The sequence below is a fragment of the Meriones unguiculatus genome, chromosome 20, assembly GCF_030254825.1.
Source record: "Meriones unguiculatus strain TT.TT164.6M chromosome 20, Bangor_MerUng_6.1, whole genome shotgun sequence".
In the NCBI taxonomy this organism is placed as follows: domain Eukaryota; kingdom Metazoa; phylum Chordata; class Mammalia; order Rodentia; family Muridae; genus Meriones; species Meriones unguiculatus.
Window position 1 is genome coordinate 33,669,016 of NC_083367.1, and position 22,061 is coordinate 33,691,076.

Consider the following 22,061-nt stretch of genomic DNA (forward strand, 5'->3'; position numbering starts at 1 on the left):
ACAAAAATGGACATTAGGTTTCATTTCATGAAAATGACCAAACCTAATGGTTCCCAAAACAATGTGATGTAGGACACACTTATCTTTCCTTTTCCAATCTCTTTAGACACTGACTCCTTTCTTTAAAGACCACAGTTATAAAAATATCCTTGGCTCTTGTTCCCTTTACTTCCCTCTTTTCCTATAACCCACTGGCTGCTGAAGAGGGACAGAGCACAAATCCCTGGTAGTAGGCTACTCTATCTGTATGCCAATTCAGCCTGTCCTATTGCAGAACTGACTGATACAATTTGCACCTACAGACAGGGTGGGAGCCAAGTAAGGCCAGCAATATAAGCTTCCTTCTCCCTTTTGCCTTAACATCCTATTCACAGACTTAGAAGCATCTCATATATACTCCCAATAGATAGATGATGCAAAATATAGACAACCAATTTACATATAAGGAACTGACACAACTTCTTAAATTCTAAGGCCTGAAACCCTCCTGCTAACTCCACAGGGATACAGAAAGAACCGAACTTTAGAAAGCGAAGCCGGAGTTCTACAATGCACTCGGTTAACATCATGGCCATCCTTGCTGTTTTACAGTACAGCAAGCCAGAGGTAGATTTTAAAATCTATGACAGTACAATCTCATTCATGGGTGACATAAATCTTACTTAAATGAGAGAAAATACAAAATTAGGGTAGTTTGTCAATGTTATTTTGAAAAAGAGTACTTAATGATCAGTAAGGAAAACCAAAGTGATTCACATATACCCTGGGCAAAGTAAATATTACTGTAAAAACTAAAAATGCTACTTATGGACACAGAATTTCAGGAATGAAGAAAATGTTGGCATAGGATTTAAATACCCGAAGGACAGGTAAATAAAGCAAAATATACCAAGTTCATGGAGTAGAATTTGAACCAAGATTCCATTAAAAGTATTTTAAAAAATGGAGATAAATACATTTCAAAGCAAAATCACATCAACATGTCTTCACAGAGTTCATAAAGGGAGAACAGAAAGACAAGAAACAGAAATACACACACAGCTCAGTGCCCAAAAGTAGAGACATTAGGAAAAAGAAAAGTTCTTAGAGGAAGCAACGATTAAGGTGACAGGAGAAGAAAGAGAGCGAGACCTCACACCCCCCACCAACAAACTGTTGTTCAGAACACATCCCAGCAATTAGAAGCTAGGTTAGCTACATGGCCAGTGTGTGCTATAAGAGACCTGTCTCAAGAAAAAAATCAATTCCCTTATTGACTACTCTTATAGTCCTAAAATACAGACTTAACAACAGAGTTAATTATTTGTAGTTCTTCCAATAGCCCTTCATGTTAAGCATTAGCCCCACTTAACCGACAAAGAAACTGCAAAAGTGAATATCCATGTTGAGATGTAGCTCAGCTGGTAGTATCTGAGTAGCATGCATTATCTGGGTTTGATCACCAGCACTGTTCAAATTGGGTGTAATGGTGTTTGCCTGTGATCCCATCATGTAAGAAGGAAGCAGCAGGAAGATCTGAAGTCCAAGGCCATCCTGAGCTATGCCTCAAGTTCAAGGCTACCCTAAGGAAAACAGCAGACCAGGCTTAAAAAGATTCCAAGCCAATAACATTTAGTAAGTGTCGAGAGGCAATACCAGAAACCAGACATCTAATTCAAAACAAATCCGCTTCCATAAGCCCAGTGGGTGAAAATCAGATAAAACAGACAAACACAACCAGAGAGACAGAAACAGAGAGACAGACAGACAGGCACACACACAGCAAAGGGCGGAAACCTGAATTGGGTTTAAGGAGGCAGTAAGTATTACCTCTACGATAGGATACAAATAGCCTGAGAGAACTGGAGCACAGTGAGCTATTCTCAGCGTATGGAGCTTTGAATACAAATTCAGTCAATGTTCAGTGTCACACTGAAATGACCCAAAGACCATGCAAACTTGCATTTAGCTATATTTATTACTACTTTTAACACCCGTGTTCAGAGTCAGGAATGGGGCTGACAGCTCATGCCCAGACTCAAGAAGGACCATTAGGTTAGTGCTATCATGTCGGAATGGAATATCTTCACGGAAGTTTAACTTACTTACCATGGTGACAAGGACAGCGTGGGAAGGAATTCTGTGAGACAGAAGAATACAACCCTGTGTGGTACTGATGCTCGGGGAAGGGTTTTCACACCATGTGACAGACTAATTTCATGAGAAAACATATAAATTATTAACCGGAAATAGTCTGAAGAGTAAGAAAGGACTAATCTCTTTGGCATCATTAAAAAGTTCTTAAAATAATAATACTACAGAATTCTTTGCTGTGAAAGAAGATCTACTGTAAGGCATTTCTCAGAATAAAGAATGGATTTTGGAAAGAGGGAAAACAAGATTCATGTGGGTAGAACAAAGCCAGATGAATGTAGAAAGCTCTCGAGAGAGAGAGAGAGAGTGAGAAGAGCGCCACAGGACAAAAGGCAAAATGGCTGAGAAAGATACTTAAGGCCTGAAATCAAAGAGGAAAGACTACCAGTCCAGGCAATACTAGAGTTAAGTTCACACAGACGGTGACAAAGACTGGAACAGGGAATCAGGATCAACACATAAAACATATAGCAAATGTAACAAAATGCATTTTACTAGAAAACATTATTTCCCCAAGTATTAAGAAGTATCTCTAGAATATTCCCACTTCTATTACAAATTTCCATAGATCTTAATTCAGTAACAATTTAGCCTAAAGTAAAATATATATAAAACACACAGCACCAAGTCCAGACCAAGCTTGTACTTCGTAGCAGGAATGTTGAAGAGTGGTATGTTACAGGAGCACCTGCTGCTGAGAGGCAGACAGCGATCCCACGACTGTTCCTATATCCATGTGCATACGCTGTCTAATAAAACCATTAATTAAAAAAGCAAAATACAAAAAGTGCATAAAAAATGTATTCACTTTAAATGACATATATAAGTACACAAACTACCAGCAGGGTAAAGTGTGTACAAAATACCTACATCAACAAGAAGATCTGGGTCTATGCTAAACTGTCTTCCTGAGAGCATCGCTTGGAAGTCCTCTAAACTGCAATCAATACTGTCAAGGTAGTCCAACAGCTCAACCCTAAAGAAAAAAAAAAAAACAGTAATAATTTCAGATTGATTAAGTGTTTTCATTCTTATATTTAAAACCACTGTTGGGGGCTAGAGAGATGGCTCAGTGGTTAAGAGCACTGGCTGTTCTTCCAGAGGACCCAGATTCAATTCCCAGCACCCACATGGCAGTTCACAACTGTCTAATTTCAGTTCCAGGGGATCCGACACCCTCACAGACATACATGCACGCAAAACACTAATGTACATAAAAAAAAAAAAAAAACAATAAATAAAACCACTGCCGGTAATTTAGCTCTATAAAATAATCTTGGTAATTTGTAAGTTCTTATTATTTTTAAGACATTCCACTTAAGATTTGGGATTTCTGAAAATCGAAAAACCCATGCCCTTTACACAACTTTATTAGTTTCAGAAAAGATGTGCTACAATAAAGGTAGCTTTATCTTTTTCTTCTATACTATCTCACTAATCTAAAACTCCTAATACTCAAATTACTTTTATACTATATATTACTGTACTTTTAATATAATGTGTCCCTTAATAGAAACTATACCAGTATACAGAATTGGTACAGTGAAAATCACAAATATCTTACAGTTAAACCAAGAATTTCACTTTAAAAAATCTAAAGAATTGCTCAGCAAAGTTCCCCAACTACTCATGACAATTAAACCTCTCTCACTACAAAGTTCAACTCTGAGGAACACAATACAGGTTCTGCATCTAAAATAAGCTCACTGTACCACTTACGCTGCCATTCGTTAGTACTTTGAATTTGTACAAATTTAAACATTATTTCAAGTTGATTGCTGAACTGAGTATAAGAAAAGTAATTAAAAACATGTAAACGAACACTCACTTTCCCAAAAGGTTAATGTTATCATTCAAAATGGAATCCATCATGGTCACAGGATCTTCTGAGGTAAGACTGGACGAGCCATTCAGCTGCACAGCACTAGACATGAGCGGGCTGCTGCCGCCAGCACTTCCCACACTCACGGATTCTCTGGTTGGCTCACTCTGCTCTGTACTCTGAATGACAGGCACGTACTCCTCTTCATTGTCATCTTCAACAATTACAATATCAGGATACTGGCTACAGTCACATCAGCAATATGAGGGGGAAAAATAATTAGAGCTTTGGACAAGGTAAATTTATTTTCCTCTCTGGAGGAATTCCCATATCATAAAGATTTCCTTTTCCAGAGTAAGTAGCTTAAAAGTTTTAACAATTTGTAAGATAGAAAACCACAAAGAATCAAGGAAGAAGATTTAACTCCAAATAAAAATAATCAATTTTCATTATTTATTTATTGGAGGTTGGGTTTATCTGGTTTAATACTTTAAATATGAGAAAAAGATTAGTACTTAAAACCAATTATGTGAAAAGAATTACTTTTTCAAAGAATAGGTAGTTTTTAATTTAATTATTTGATAAGAAAAATGACCAATAATTTCTTAAATTTTATCTCATGATTCCTTACTTGGAGGGATCAGATATAACATCCTCATTAGTTTCTGGAATAACGGAAACATTTTCTTCATCCACATTATCATCAGTAACATCATAAATTATTATGTCATCTGAAATCCGCTCTCTTGACTTTAAACCTTCAGTCCTACTATGTGGAACCTAAAGAAGCAGGAGAAAGCAAAAACATATGGACTACTATGAAGAATATCATTTTAAAACATCGGACACATACCAGTTACTAAATATTGAGGATACAATAGTGAACTCTATCCTCTGTCCTTTTGGGACTCAAATTCTAATAAGTTATAATATTTTACAGAGTTATGAAATATAGACTTATATTCTACTTAACAACAAATTACTTTAAGAGATCCTGCAGATGAAACGCCCAAAGTGTGCTTCTAAGGAGATATTCAAATTCTAAAGTATTTTTTATAGATAAAGAGTGAACAAGTACTAGGCCTTCAGAAATTTTAAGCATTCACATGCATGCCACTGCACTGACAGTGACTGTTCTGTCTGAATGCACTGAGTCTAGAGGCTTTAGTCTTCTTCACTAAGAGCTTCATGGAGAGAAACACAAGTCCATAGTTAAAGGTCACTTTCACCAATAGTCTGTCTGGTCGTTTTAATATTAAGATGCAGGTGCACAGGTAGGTCTGATGGCACAGGCCTGTAATCCCAACTGCTCAAGAAGCTGACATAGAAAAATTTCAAGTTCAAGGCCCGCCTGGGCTACAGAGTGAGTTAAACAGCAGCCTAGATAGGTTGATGGGATCCTATCACAAAATGAAAAAAGGTAGGCTGGGATAGAACTCAGTGGGTATAATACTTGCCTAACAAGCATGGGACCCTAGGTTCAATCCCCAGTACCAACAAAAGGAAAAAAAAATGTACAGGTACATTGAGGTTAGTTACATTAAAAACTTCAATTCTCTAAGCAAGAAACTCATTATTATAATGCATTTTTTAAAAAGTTTCAATAGATGACAGAGGTAAAAGATGTCACATGTTTTAAATGTAAATTATATATAAATTCTAGTTAAACAAGAAAACATCTAAAATATATGAAATACTTTAAAAATGTTTCAGTTAAACTGAAACAAACAAAAACCAAACCTTCATCTACTTATATACGCTTTCAATCCAAAAATCAAGCTCCTTACACTTGGTTTAAAGAGAGAAGAGGAATGAACAGAGATATGATGAAGTTAATGCTGCCCTGTCCCAGAGGGCAAAATGAATAAATAAAACTTCAACAGTTCAATAATAAATTTGACCATACTCAACAATTTTACAGAGTTATGAATATATTTTACAGAGTTATGAAATATAGACAACAGTAGAAATCAGCAACAGTAACTTAGTGGTACACCATTTGCCTTGTATGTCAAGATTTTAGCTTTGAACTGTAGCACATCACACAGAAAAAAAATTATCAATGAGAGAGAGATTATCATAAAAAGAGGTTTAAACTAGTCTGATGGCAGACTATCTGCAATTAGTCTTAAGAATGACAAGTTAAATAGTCTACAGCAAAAAACAAAGGTATACAAAGTATTTTGAAATTGCTAGAGAGGAAAGCATTCTAGTAACAATCCCAAAAGATGAAAAGAAAATAAGTACCAGGAAGTCCCATAATGTTACATTATGATGACATTATCACACTGATCAATCTTATAGCATCACAAGCTACACTTATCAATTCTAAATGTGACAAAAAGGCCACACTGTTGGAGTTCGGCTTCCTGGTAGGCCTCATGCTTAGCATGTAGGAGGCCTGTGTTCAATTAGTCCCCCATTCCAAAGTGGAAGTCACACTGCATAGTATTTAAATAACATTATCTACATCAAGTTTAGATATATGCAAAATAGCAAAAGTATTTCTGAATTCACACACATAAAACAGCAATGACAAATTATAAAGCTTGGAAATATGCAACTGTATTTGTAATGACTTAATTCTTAAAATACTCTAAAGCAAATAATGAAAATGTCATGATTTAGTAGAGCTACGAATGAGCACTTACATTATTATTCACTAAACGTCTTTGACTGCATGAAACACTGCCATAATAAAATTTAGTTTGAGACAATAAATATAAAATACATTAAAATTTACTTTATGATGGTGATTATCAGTTGGTTCTTTGACTATGTGCTGAAATAGATTCTTCTTTGGGGCTCCATTAGTGTTTAGAAGTAGAGGCCTATAAATAATAATAATAATATTTATGTAATTCCAAAGGGGGAAAAAGTAAAAGAATTTAAGGCTTGTAATAAGTTACTCACATCTCAAGCATACTTACTTCAACAGTAAATAAAAGCCTTCAATAAGAGTACAACAGAAATTCTTTAGAACTATTCTACTCCTTACAAAGTATTCTGTTTTAAAAAAAGTAGTATCACAGAATTAAGAGGCAACAGAATTAAAGCCACAGACTTTTATTTGAAAACTGCCAACATCTTAGCCTTACAGTCATGTTCTTCTACCCATGTCTTTTGTCAATTACTCTTCTGGCTGAGGTGTGACATCAGTTGCTAATATATTTATAGTTATTACAACCTATCATTAAGATGTTAAAAGGTTGGGTCGATTATATTTAAAATAAACTAAATAATATTGTATTCTCTCCCTTCTTCACAACAAATGGTCTGTTTGTAAAGAGTTCTCCTTACGGTGGTCTCCCAATGCTACTTTAAACTGTTAACATGAGTAAAACATCAATTAGTAACACCGCAAATCTACAGTGATCCTTTAGCAGATCCTTCTCTAGGGACCTGGGCATTTTGGTGCCTGTCTGCAACCCCAGTAATCAGGAAGCAGAGCCTAGAAGGATGGTGAGGCTGAGGCCACCTCCAGGTATTTAGTTAAGACCCCAACTGAAGGAAGGAAGGCAGGCAGGTGGAAAAACAACAAATCATCAGCAGGATGACAGTGGAGGATACATAGGTTGCATATATCCAATGAGTAAATTTTTGAACATTAATATGGCATAAATAAAAAATTCACTCATACTTATGTGATGGGCCATGGTCAAGTAAGGGCCTACAACATGAAAACCTCTCAGCCTTTTTAGCTGCTTGACACTAAACTACCTCATGCACAAAATTATTAAAGATATTATACATAATTATTTTCAGACTGCATGTATGCATGAGGTATGCATAACACATAAATGAATTTTGAATTCAGATATAAATTTCATCATAAGTAACTCATATGTATGCAAATATCCCAAATCTAAAAAATTTAAATCTCAAGTATTTCTACCATCCTAAGTATTGTGGTAAGGGCTGCTCAACTGTTAAGATCACTCACAAAATGCTAACATTATTTAATAGGGGAAGCTGCTCTTTGGTACCAGGCACACACTTAGCAAATACAAGTATTCATGATTTAACACTAAAACATTTGTAAGTCAAAATTTAAAAAACTTACCTTTTACGTTTTAAACTCACAAGTTGATTATTTTGAACCAATGTAACAATAAACTGGACAATCTAAGAGGAAAATGTAAATAAAATCTTTCATCAAAGACTCTGTCCACATTGCATCAAATCCTATCAGTTCCTACCCAGCTTCCTGCCCTCATGCAGTGTGCTCACTAAATGAGTCTAAAACACAGCAACCAATGCTAAGTCACTGCAATTTCTGACAATCTAATATGTGAGATTTGCTTCTTCAGGAACACTGCACCGTGATGCAAAAAAGACAAACTGGTGTTTGACAGACAACATTTCCCTAACAAAGATAATATATTTAGAAGCAAAAGGAATTACTAACGCAGAATGATAAAATTTAAGATTGAAAGAGTGTACTGGCCAGTTTTTTAAGTATTTCGGTTGTGATACATCCACAGAAGCGTAATCAACACACACAGTAAAATATAAATATGTGCTTAATTTAGAGGGAAAACTATTAAACAGACTCATAACTAAGCATTCTCATTTTATAAACTTATTTAAGTAAGACACATGGCCCAGCTGCACTGTTGCAGAATCTTCTAAGACAACAAAGTTCTCCACCTCACTACAGAACTGCTCCATCTGAATTCTGATGGGTCCAGCAATGCATGTGTTAACTAAATGTTTAGCAGGCCTTCTAAGTAACAACTGTGAGAGCCACTTTGGCCAAAGTATGACTTGAAATGTTACTGTCAGCTTCCCACCACGGATGCCAAGTAGAAGTGAGACAGTGAGCAATAAGAGAAAGCGGTGTCATTGTCTGAATAAAGGCCAAAGCGGGTGGAGAACTGTTCAGACACTGTAGGGTTTTATATGCTTTTAATTACATGATTAAAATAGAATATATCAACTAAGGCTATTAAAATACAGCATATTAAAATGTTGGTAAAAACTCAAGTGCTGTCTTCACCTTCACTATCCCTGCCTTTTGGGAAAAATGTAGATGACACAGTTAACATTTAACCAAATTCTGCTTTGTGGAAAACAGTTACAGACTCTTTTCATCAAGTACCAAATTAAAAGTACCTGTTCTTTTAGCTTAACTATCCTTTAACAAGGTATGCATTACAACTGCCTACAGAAGTTTTAAATAAATAAGTATACATACTTGAATGAAACACTGAGAAAACTGAATTCAATTATATTTAACCCTAATGTTACTTTACAAAATTACTTTACAAAATTAGTACACTGTTTTGACCATAGGCCAAACGTGACAACTGTTACTCATTTCTGCCCTAAGGCTGGTTGGTTCACTACATCTAAATTCTGTCAGTCACAAGCTTATTTTTAGTTCAAGTGCCTTTTCAGGCAGGAACAAGATTCATCTCTCCCCCAACCTCCCTTCAAAAGAACTTGTTGCTATGAGTCTGGTTTACTCATAAGCAAAAAATAGACACCTTCATTACTCTCATGTTTCTTTTCTTAATTACAAGTGGATATTGGAATGTAAATATTAAATGACAAGGACACAATGCCATAAACATATTCTAATTCTTCCTTTATTTTTCAGCTCAATATCTTGAATTTATTTTATTAACTATTTTAACTACTTATATAGTAAGCCCACTTGTAGCATACACTGAAAAAAGAACAAACTACAAACAAACAAACAAACAAAAAACACTGTTGAACTCCTATTTTGGCCAAATGACTTAAAAATTAACTATAGGCATCAGAGTAAAGCTGTCGACTCATCAGGCAAACGCACAGTATTGTGTGGCTGGGAGGCTTCTTACCTTTCTAATAACTTGCTGCTGCTGTGCATGCTTTGCTCTTAATTCTGACACCTCCTTCCAAAGGGATTCATTCTCACTGTATTAACATGTATTTAAATACAAAACAAAAAAGATTTGGTCAGCCTCAATAGCTCTTAATCAAAAAAGGTAGACAACTTCAGAACTCAGAGGAAGGAGTAGGCAGGCAGAGTAGAACTACAGGTTCAAGACCACTGAAGCTATTCAGTGAGACCTTGTCTAAAGAAACAAACGCTGCCCCCAACTATACTACTACTATAATTATTTCTTCTCAACGGTATTACCTACTAGTTACGGCAATACAGGGAGAGCGCCTTAAGTTACACGGTTACACGCATACAGTGGCAGGTAATGTACTCCTTTTGATAACTGGGTTTGGTACTTTTCGCTTAAAAATGATCTAAGTTTAAGCAGGATAGCAAGTATATTCAGACTGTTAATCACTTCATGACACAGAGCAAAGTGACACTGACCAGCACATGGCGTTCTTTAGGCACGATGCTGAGCATTTTTACATGTGCGAGGCACTTAAACTTCCATAAACACTGTCAAGAGGAGGATCACGGTCTCCCCCGAATAAATTAACACACACTGAGGTATGGGAAAGTGAAGTAACTTTACCCAGTATCATGCAGGTAACTCTCCATCTATTAGCTTTAGACTCTAAAGCTATCTCAAGATTTCTCTCAAATACTTGAAGGAAGCAAAGAAATATCCCTCTACGTGTTTTTAAATAAGGAAATTCAACAACTGATCCAAGAGTTAGAATTCCTTTCCCTTCTCTCTTGCCTTTGTAAAACTGAACTGTAGTTATTAAATAGTAGCAGAGCTAATAAAGTATGAAGAATAATCCGATCAAATCCTTATTTTAATTTCTATCAGTCTCCCAAAAGTTATCTTCCTCAATCTGTACTTTATAAAGGATGGCAGGTTTACATATAGAGGTAACAAAAAAGTAAATTGTTTTTTTATACTTATTAAACAATCACGTATGTTTCTACTATCAAATTTAAAAATGCTGCTACCTCTCAACTGAGGTAATGATTATGTCTGAGATAAGTGGTGATTAAATGATCAAATCTTTAATTATGTTAAAAGATACTACAGACAGAAGACAAACAGAGCAAAGAGTACAGCTAGTTAGATAAAATAAGGAAATTGGAAAGTTTAAGGCTTATTCAAACAAGGATTCAAAGTCCAAAGATACTCATGATGAAAATATTTGAGTTAGAAAAAGAAAAAATGGAAGATAGAATGTGTGAGAAAGTACTCTGGGGCTCTTGCTATTAAGGGCAAACCCCATATATGTAGAAATAAAACACACCTCATCTACATACATGGTAACAGTGGGGCACTTAAGAAAATGCTACTGAGTAATGCAGTGAAGGAGATAAGCCATGCCTGAAAGGTGAGAGGTTTGTGTGCCCCTCTCCTGAGTCTATGGGCTGTTTCAAGTAGAGCAACTCCCTTGTGCAATCCTTTTTATTTTCCATGCCCTACTTTTTCCTAAGAGATAGGCCACAGTAAGACATTCGCTTTAACAGTCATCTATGTATGAAGACCATATGCAAAGTAATCTATGTAGAACTATATTTGTTACACTATCAACCAGTTAAACATAAGATTAGTAACGTGCGCCCTCATTTATGTATGAAGCTAATCTGTGTAGTACTTACTACGCTATCTTAAACATCTACCATTTCATACACAAGACCAGCTTCCTGGCTAGACTTACATCTTCTGACAACCATAGTTAAAACCTATTATTAGGACAAAATCTACAGCCACAGACTAAAAGTAAAGGGAACCTGACCTTTAATTTTGGCTTCTGAACACTACTTAAAACACCAGACAATTTCCAAATCCCAACAGACACTTCCCAACCTCCATATTAGGATTATATTTGGAAATAATACTTTTACCTTTTTAATTCTGATAGCCTGGACTCAATAGTTTCTTGTTTTATTTGAACCTTCTGAGCACTACTTATAATTTTTGTTAAATCTTCTTGACGAATTTTACTTTCCTCTGGTTTTGAAGATGAAACCTTCCAAAATACAAATTTAGAAAGTAAATATATATGCAAGTTCCATGTCTGTAATCCAAAATGTCCTATTACAAAGAAGTTTCTGTAGCCTATTAAAGAAGTGAGATGTAATTAAAAATATCTAGATAAATTCTCAAGCAAGAATACATTTCATAGCTCAATACAAGAAAAGGGAATAATCACTTTATTTTTCCCTTGCCTACCTAGGAATAAGCTATCTCATTTTAATGGAATGAACAGGAGTATGAGGGTCTTTTTGTTTATTCTGCCAAATTCCTTATCATTCCCAAGCGTCTTTAATATCATATTCCACATTTAATTCAAAGTATGCAGTAATACAGTTGCACAGTAGGCAATTTTCTTTCATGGCTCTTCACCTTTTGTTTTTACTCTGCAGTATTTAGTACTGGGCTCAAGGGCTTGGACATTAGATTAGACTTATGCATTCCAGTCACTGGGTTACATGCAACTCTTTGGCCCCCCTTTCACCGTCACCTCCCACTCTTGGGTAATGGGAACTGAAGCCAGGGTTTTAAGGGTGATGGGCAAGTGTTCTACCACTGGACTATATCCTTGTTTTCTCCACCCACCTTTTATGGATTTAGTAAAGACATTCATTGCAGAAAATAGTTGTTTTCTCCCCTGAAGCTAACTCAGGAGTATGCCCTCCCAGTACAATGGGTAATTCTACTCTCGTCACAACACGGTGAATTTTTTCCTTCCCTTGTTAAAATAAAAACTATACTACTCTCAGCACAGCTGAGCTCTAAAGTAAGTGGTAGGAACAGAGAGACAATCAAAGCTTGTTCAGTCTAGTTCTTCTCATTAATGAATACTGCTGTCTTTCTGTACATTTTCATAATTTATATATGTTATTATTGGCGATTACTAAAACAGGGTCTCATTCCATAGTCCAGGCTAGCCTGGAACTATTTAGACCAAGCTGGGATTCAAACTTGTAGCAACCCTCCTGCCTCTGCCTCTTGAGTGCTGGGATTACTAGACCACCACACCCAGCCTTTTCTGTACACTCTTAAATCCAGCAGCTTAAAAAAGTTGTGCATCACATCCATAACCTAGGCAACTCATGTCAGCAGCTGCTCACCTTTCTTTTAATGTTCTCCAACAGGTCATCTTGGCCTTGTTTGAAGTAAGGATGCTGAAATTCAACAGGGCCATCTCTTTCCTGTTTTATAATCCCAGAGTCAATATGCACTACTTTGCGGAAGCCATCTGACAAAGATTCAAATTTACATGACTAATATTAGACAAGTCAAAAGTTAATGAAGTCTGTACATATACTGTCTTATTTTAATGAGGAAAACTGGCTTACTCCATGGTCATCAACAGAGCTACAAGCCCTCACCAGGCACACCCATACTCACACATGTTTAGCTGCCGCACAAAGCTGGCCATGTTATTGTGTTTGAAATACTTAGGAAGAATTTCTTTTGCAAATCTTTGCTCATCCAAGACCAGAAAACTTTGCCCATTCTAAAAATCAAACAAAGCCCAGAAAATGTTAATTAGTTAAGGTCCTCTGACAAAAAGTTATGTAAGTAAATCTAAATCAGCTCTGGTAACTCTTTCTTGATATCTTCAAACCAACATTCTATTTCTGATAATGGAAGAAAAAAATTAAAGGCTGCAATTACAAGTTAAATTACAAGAACATTTTTCGTGTCAGCTTCAACCCGAAAGCTGCACCATACTCTGTGATAAACTATAAGAAGAACTTCCATTAGGAAAGCAAAAAGCCTAATGTGTAGCCAGTATTAAGTTATTCTAAAGTTAATATAAACAAAGACTTCTGGTTCCAGGATTAATTGAGTAGGGTGTGGTACTGAGAAAGGCACACACTCCCTCTGAACTGTACCTCCAGCCCCCTTTTTACTTTCTTTAATTTATGTATGTATTTTGCCTGAATCTGTGTATGAAGATCACATACATGCCTGGTGTTCAGAGGTGAAAAGAACACATCAGATCCCCTGGAACTGGAGTTACATGGGTGCCAGTATGTGAGTGTTGAGAACCAAACCTACATTCTCTGTAAGAACAAGTGCTCACAACCACTGAGCCATCGCCCCAGCCCTTCGTTTTTGAGACAGTCTCAGTAGTTGCCCAGGCTGGCTTAGAACTCACTCTGACAGCCCCAGCTGGCCTCCACCTGGTGATATTCCTGACTAGCCTATGAGGAGCTGTGACAGGCTGCACCACCATCAGGCCAGGCTGGTTTCTAGATTAACGTTAAGAGTCACCAGTTGTTTTTCATCTGAAAACATAAAAGCAATTAGAGGCTTAGCACCAAACTACAATAGTCAAAACAACATGGAATGCAGATCAATAGAAAAAAAAAAAAACCACAATAAAGTTTGTCAAAGGATTTTCAACTAGTTTCATGGCAACTAGATGGGGGAAAAGTCACGCCTTTTTAGCAAATGGTATTGAAAAACAAAACAAACAAACAAAAAACAACCAAGATGCACATATGTAAAACACTATAGTTGAACTCTTACCTGACATTCATGTACAAAATTTAATTCAAAATAGATCAAAAACAGAAGCCCATTAGTATCAAAGACCTAAATCTTTAGAGCAAAAACTTCATGACATTGGATTTGGGAATGATTCTTGAATACAACACTGAAATAAGGGCAACATAAAAAAAATCAGAAATATGGTAACATGTCAATTTTAAGACCACTGTATACTGAACATCACAAGAATGAAAAAGCTATCCACAGAATGGGAGAAAAGATTTGTAAATCATATACATGACATATATTCACAATGTATATAGACTGTCTACAATTCAAAAAACAAAGAAGCCAATGAAAAATAAGCCAGGACTTTAAGTAGCATTTTTTTTCAAGATTCACAAATTGTCGATAAGCACATGAAAAATGCTCAACATTCACAAATCATTAGAAAACTGAAACAAAATATTACCTCACAGCAATTTAGAATGGCTTTTATCAAAAAGCTGTAACAAGTTAAAGGTGTGAAGGAATTTGAAGCATTATGTATTGCTAGTGGAAATACACTACAGTTCTTGTGGAATCCAGTACAGAAGTTGCTTAAATGCAAACAAACAAGAAACAAAAAATAAACATAGAATTACCAATGGAGCAAAGAATTCCTATTCTATATTAAGCCCCACCAAAAGAAAAAGAACTGGAAGAGGAAGAGATATTGGCACCACATGATCCTTGTAATTTATAAGTCACAAATGCCAAAAACGTGGAAGCAACTTTAAGGGCCTGTCATCCAATCAACAGACAAACAACATGTGATACACATACAGTGAAATATTCAGATCTTCAAAGAGAAAGACTTTGACCTGTTTTACAAAATGGATGAACCCTAAGGACGTGACACTATGTGAAACAAGCCAGTCCTAGATGGATATATACTGCATGATTCCATTTACATAAAGAATTTTTTAAAAGCCAATTCCTTAAAGAAGAATGGGAGCATTTAGGATGAGAGGTGACAGTTACTCTTAATAGGCAAGTACTCTGTAGTGTCTGAATGGAAACAGCTCCCAGAGGCTCCAATATCTCAGTCACTGTTCCCCAGCTGGAGGTGTGTTATGGGGGCTGGATTTGAGGTTTCAGAAGCCCACACAATTTCCACCTAGCTCTCTGTTTCTTCTTTGTGGACTAGATGTAACTATGCCAAATCTGCCTGCCTACTATGCTCCTTGTCATAATGGACATGGCCTCACCTCCTGAATTATTGGACTCAAACGGGACTCTTTCTTCTCTAAGCTGCTTGGGCATGCTATCCTCATCACAACAATATAAAGGAAGACACAATTTCAACTTGGAAATATCAAAATTATTTGAAAGCTAGACAGTGATAATGATTATGTAAAAAACTGTAATGTAACAGCAGTGTGCACTTAAAATAGCTAAAATGGTCCTTTGTTGGAGCATCAAGTCTCAGAAAAGGCTCCTGTGCCCAGATTTTTTTGTTCTGTTGCTCACTCTCCTTGTATATACCTCCTGTCCCCTCCAGGTCTTTTTTTTTCTCTGCCTTCTTTCATAAGATTCCCTGCACTCTTGCCAAAGATTGGTTTGATACATCAACCAGCATCTGCTTTGATACACTGCTGGGTAGACTCTTTCAGAGACCCTCGGTGGCAGGCTGCTGTCCTGTTCCCTGTTTTCTCCCTCTTCCAATATCCGTGCCGTTTGCCTTTCTGAGTAAGGATTTATTATCTTACCCAGGGTCCTCCTCCTTGCTTAGGTTCTTTAGGTGTACAAATTTTAGTATGTATACATGGAGATAAGCTAGAACCCTTGCTCAGATGTAGCCCATGGAAACTCAGTCTCCAAGTGTTTCCCTAGTAAGGGGAACAGGTACTGTCTCTTACATGAACTCAGTGGCTGGCTCTTTGATCACCTTCCTCTGAGGAGGGAGCAGCCTTACCAGACCACAGAGGAAGACTGCAGCCACTCCTGATGAGACCTGATAAGCTAGGGTCAGATGGAAAGGAAGGAGGACCTCCCCTATCAGTGGACTTGGATAGGGGCATGGGAGGAGATGAGGGAGGGAGGCTAGGATTGGGAGGGAATGAAAGAGGGAGCTACAGCTGGGATACAAAGTGAATAAGCTATAATTAATAATAATAATAATAGCTAAAATGGCTAATTTGATGTCATGTGTTATTTTACCAAAAATTAAAAAAAAAACAAAAACATACACACAAAGGTGGTAGTATAAATCATCCAGAAAAGAGGATTATTTAGTAAAGATGCTGGGCAACTAAATAAATAAAAAATGATGAAATGGATCTTTCAAATCACCCACAAACGTTTATTCTACAGACTTAACACAGAAAAGTAAAAGCACATTTCTCCCCATAAAACAAGAAAGAGAAGACACATTGAAATTACAATACAGTAAAATGTCCCAATAATAAATTATCAAAACACACAGAGCCTTTAATTATGTATTAAATTAAAAGGATCTAAGAAAAACAAAGAATTTTAAAACTGTTATTCTTTAATCCAACCAAAGCATTAAATTGTCTTAACTTTAAATTCTCGTAATTTTCAAAAGATTTTTGAAGATGAAGAAATGCAATTACAAATACAACAAATGGGTAATTATGTAGTTATCATAAGGAACTGCTATAAATAGTAACAATACTGATAAAAAAATCTACAATATAAATTTTCCACAGAACAGGAAGCTAGGTGGCTAATAAGAACTTTAGAATTCACTAATTAGTTAAATAGAAATATAGAAAATGTAGGAAAGCATTTTTGAAGTAATTATTTTCTATCTACTACACTGGCAATCTCTAAGAATGGGGATATTCTCTGAGGGAGGTGATGTAACTGAACATATCCTGTACAGCTAACAAGAGAAAAAGCAATATACAACAAAACCTGTGCTTAAACCATCGACACCATATTTTCCTATAATTTGTATGTAAATAGTTTATATACACCAGAAATTTGAAATTTATTTGTTAGCAGCATGTAAACAACTTTATGGCCCATTCTCTTGACTTCCCCTTTTCCTTATTTCTTCCTGTCTAATTGGCTTTTTTTAATCTCTAAATATTTAAATACTAAATATTTAAATATTAAATCTCTAAATATTTAAATCTTTTAGTTCCTTTTGTCTTTGTCTTCCCAAGTAATTTCACTCAGTCCCATGATTTTATCCTCATAGAATCAATAGGACCCCAAATGCCAAAGCTGTACCCAACAACCTATCCATTACTTCCACTGAGGTGTCTTGAAGTATGGAAGCCATTCTGTTCAGAAATTTCTGTTCCAGTACTCACATCCCCACTCCTTTTGATTACAGGTATATGCACATTAACTAAGGATGGCCAGCCAAATATAAGCAAAATAAAAACAATTCTCCAATATGGGTTGGTATACTTTCTCCAGAATGAGATCAGAAATGTTTCAAAACATTTATAAAGTCTCTTCAATTAAACAGCTATATTCCAAAATATATCTAATGAGTTTGAGATATGAAACATCTCAGATTCCAGAGGAGGCATGCTTGACCCATACTATACTGATCCACTTTTGTCTCAAACATAAGATGTTACCGTATAGAATCCCCAACTAACATCCTAATCCTCTACTATCTCTGTAGATACATTCATCCAGTTGCAGGAGCCAAACTAGAGTCCCCTTGCTCTCCTGACTTTCTTCCCTCCCTTTCTTTCTGGAGATGGGGAGGTAAAGGACAGTGCTGGGAATAGAATCCACAGTCCAATACACGCTATGAAAGCTCCTTTACTACTGTGCTGTACCCTCCCCCATATGCTAGCTGCTCTTAATTCAACTCAGTCTCTTCTCCAATGAATTCCCCAACAATCTCTCAAGTTTTGCCTTTACAATAGGTATCAAATCAAATAACGTCTCTCACCACAACTGCAACTAGTCTGGAAAACTGAGTTTGTTTCTAAATGGTTCCCTTAACTCCAGTCTCTTTATGATACAGAAACATCCTTAAGGCCCTAATGCCTCTGCTTTTGTCCACTGCAAACAACCTCACCTTCTACCTAAGGACAAGACAACCACAAAACTGTCTGCTTCCCTGAGTATGGCATAGTCACAAGTCCTACTTTTAATTCTTCTGCCTCACTCATCCTTTCTAACCTAACCACTCTGGCTCTACTCAAATGCTCTTCCCCTTACCTTTCCTAAAATACCCAGAATTACCACTCAGCTTATGTGCCAAGTTGTCAACTTCTTGCTGTAAATGCATTCATTTTGTCTGTTTTGCAAACAGGTCTCCTACGTACCTTTTCAGTCACAATCTGAAACTTTAGCCAGTAAGGGATACTAGTGATAAACAAAGATCCAATGTGTTTGGGGCAGTCTTCTGCAATGCAAATAGGCTCTGGAGCACCTGGTTCAGGTATGCTTGAGAAGAGCTAAAACAGCACCTTTTCTCTCATTCCCCCCTCCCTTGGGAAGATTCAAAGCAGTGTTCCTAGCAAAGCATTTCCCTGTGTTTTCTATGACACAGTCTAAGGTGCAGATGGACAAACTTTTTCTTAAAAAGTCAAATCAGTATTTCATTTTGTACTTGCTAATCCTAAAGTCCATGAGTCTACTTCTATCCAGAAAGCAGGTAGAACAACATGTAAACATATCTGGGCATAAGGCTAAGGGTGTGGCTTTATGACAAAGCACTTGCTTAGCATGCCTCAAACTCTCCGCACCACAAAAATAATAGGACAAACAAATGGACATGGGTACGGTCCAATTAAACTATTTGTCAGGCAGATGTATGTCAAGTTTATTTGCTTTTGTTTGTTTGTTTTTTGTATTTTGACAGAAGTCAGAGCCATCTAAGAGGCAACTTCAATTGAGAAAATACACTTGAATGACCTTTGGGAAAGCTTACTCAGCATTTTCTTCAAGGACCACTGATATGGAGGTTGATGCCTCTAAGGACAAACAGATGATCCTGTAAGGGGCTTCAGCTTCAGTCCCTAGCTCCAGGTGCCTGCCTTGAGTTCCTGTCTCGGCTTTCCACAATAGACCAGGACCAGCAATATATAAACCAAATAAATATTTTCCCTAAGTTGCTTTTGATTATGGTCTGCATTACAGCAATAAAAACCAAACTAAGAAAAAAGGCCTGCAGACTAGTCTATCAACACTTGCTGTTTTCTAGATTTCCAGTTAAGTTCCAACAGCACATCAGTAAGTGATTTTTCAGCCACTCAGTAACACATGAACATACTTTCCCCAAAGTTTTGCATCGTAGCCTCTTAGCCTTGTGAGAAGGGATCGTACTATCTTACCTCTATTGACAGTGGCTGCTCTTCCTATCTAGTGTTCTTCATACTCTTGAGTGTGTTATTCCCATTTGCTTAGTGTAGTAACTCTATTAAACTTCCACTGTTGAAAATATTATGACTTCTATGATACAGCTGCATTCTAATTGATAATACTGTATGTCCTGATTTACTTTCCTTTTTTTGGTACTTATTACTACCCAAGATTTTATTACTTTCTTTCAGAAAGCATCACTTCAACATGCACTGAGTACCAAATTTTAATAAAAGTAAAAACTCTTCTTTATCAATGGTAAGAATTTCTATTTACTCTTCAGAAACTCTTGTCTGTATCAAGTTTCCATGGTAAACACGCGCCCTGTTTTGGATAGTGTTACATTAAAACATCCTTAGGGTGTCTAAAAGTACTAACTCTGTCCTAGATTCTGTTTATCAAAGGGGGAGAAAAAAAGAGCTACGTAATATTTTGAAGATACAGGAAATGTTAAAAACACATACCATAAAAGGAAACTTTGTTGGGAAAGACTGAAATAAATAATTTTTTAAAAGAAATCCTAGATCTAATACCTACTATTCTGACTTCATAACTCATTCACTATAATTTTGGTAGTTCCAACTATCATATTTTTGTATTTAAGGATGAGAATATTCTTTTTCAATACTGTCCCTAACAAATTTCAAGGAAAAGTGAATGAATGCTGACCTGCAGGACTATGAAGTCAAGCTTTCCAGAAGGCAGGTGAGATGCTGTCTGTCTTTGGTTATACTCAAGCTAGAGGAGTGTATAATTTCCTACTGCTGTGAAGGGTTGGGGATGCACAAAGTCTGTTTAGTCCCCAGAGCTTCTGCTCTTAAAAGGTCTTAAAGTGGTATCCACTGAGACGGTGTAAAATGAACGTAAGGGAAAGCAGGCACACAAAAGGAGACTTTCAGGAGATCACAGTAGGGCTGGAGAGACAGCTCACTGCTGTCATAGAGCACCCCAGTGGTTCCCAGGGGGTAGGTACTCAAGAGCCAACACTCTAGTACTAGGAAGTCTGTCTCCCTCTTCTGCCCTCCGCAGGCACATGCACTCAAGTGTACATATCCACACAGACATATACACAATTAAAAAGAGAAAAAATAACTTATTTTATTTTTTCATCAACATAAGCTTACAGTTGTACCTTTCCGCATTGGCATTCCTTTTAGGAAAAAAAAAAATCTGTGAAAGCAAAAATAAGAAATCTCTCCTAAGAAACTAAGATTAGCTCTAGATAACATTTATCCAGAATTTACTATTAACTGCAGTGGGCAACACTTTGATATAAAACTAAAGATAGTACCAATCTGTATAGTAAGTTTACTGAAGGTAGTGAGAAATTTTGGGGCTCAAAAATTTGCTGGGAGCCTCATCTTCCCTATAAACACGTTAAAACTGCAGCCTCTCTAAGGCTGGAAATAACAAAAAAGAACTGCTTATCTAGAGAGGATCTCTGAGCCACTTTTCAAATATTATTCCATCAGGAATGTCTGACCTTTGACATTACACATGACCATGTCATCTACAAATTCGCTGGCCCACATTCATAGCTGTCCCAGGATACCTGTCACTCTACTCCAACCAAACCACATTTTGTAAGTTTCAATGATTCACCAAATGTTAAGCACAGATTTTGTCTCTAGAACAAAACCCCACTGAGTTTACATTTTGAGTATCCTATTAGTGTTATAGAAATGGGCAGTTAAAATATAAACTGAGACTTAAGGAGATAAATCAAAATAATTTAAGTATCACAATAAATAAAGATGTTTCATTTAGAATGAATAAGATTTCACATTTATGTAATGGTTTACAATCTCCACATTTTATGCGGATCAAAAGCAAGACAGTTATTAAAATGTTTTGGCTAATTTGAATTTATCAGACCACTTATACAATACTTTTTTTATACAACACTTTTCAATTAGAAACAATTATCAATATACTTGGATAGTACCTTTAGACAGTACAAATAAAGTCTTTTGCAAGCTAAAAAAAAGTTCAATAAACTCAGCGTAGGGAAAAGTATTTCAGTCCAGTCCCTAATGTTAAAACACAGCTGAGTAACAGGCTGTACTGATGAAGCCTTGTCAACCTTTAATCCTCTGACCGGCAAAGAGCATGAGACGTCTGTTTATTTTAAGTACATGCTGGGAGCTGTCTTTCTTATTTCCACTTCTTTGTACAAATGTACCAAATAAATCAATTGCTTAGGATACAAAACCTGCAGGGGGTGGGCACCTATGTGACCATAACTTAAAAAAGGAAATTAAATCCTAGGAAAAAAAGATTTTAAAAGTGACATTAACATTTGTCAAGTTCAGTGGCACAGCTGTCAAAATGTCAGGTATTCTATTGCTGTTCCCTATTAAAAAGCACGCAAGGTTGAAAACTAGATTTAACGA

The 22,061-nt window shown here is 36.4% G+C and overlaps 1 protein-coding gene across 3 annotated transcripts in view; it reads right to left on the bottom strand.

Moving 5' to 3' along the window:
- Window positions 1–22,061, bottom strand: part of Hsf2 (heat shock transcription factor 2) — a 28,619-nt gene that overhangs the window by 5,390 nt on the left and 1,168 nt on the right. For 2 of the 3 annotated variants that reach the window (XM_021657402.2, XM_021657403.2), the window contains exons 2-10: window positions 13,234–13,342; window positions 12,954–13,081; window positions 11,724–11,848; window positions 9,784–9,859; window positions 8,019–8,080; window positions 6,699–6,786; window positions 4,587–4,735; window positions 3,962–4,198; window positions 3,004–3,109 (exon numbers count right to left, since the gene is read on the bottom strand). In XM_021657402.2, the coding sequence (XP_021513077.1) occupies window positions 3,004–3,109; window positions 3,962–4,198; window positions 4,587–4,735; window positions 6,699–6,786; window positions 8,019–8,080; window positions 9,784–9,859; window positions 11,724–11,848; window positions 12,954–13,081; window positions 13,234–13,342 (1,080 nt within the window). Of the gene's footprint in view, window positions 1–3,003; window positions 3,110–3,961; window positions 4,199–4,586; window positions 4,736–6,606; window positions 6,787–8,018; window positions 8,081–9,783; window positions 9,860–11,723; window positions 11,849–12,953; window positions 13,082–13,233; window positions 13,343–22,061 lie in introns of those variants that run through there. The other variant, XM_060373252.1, reaches the window with a different exon arrangement.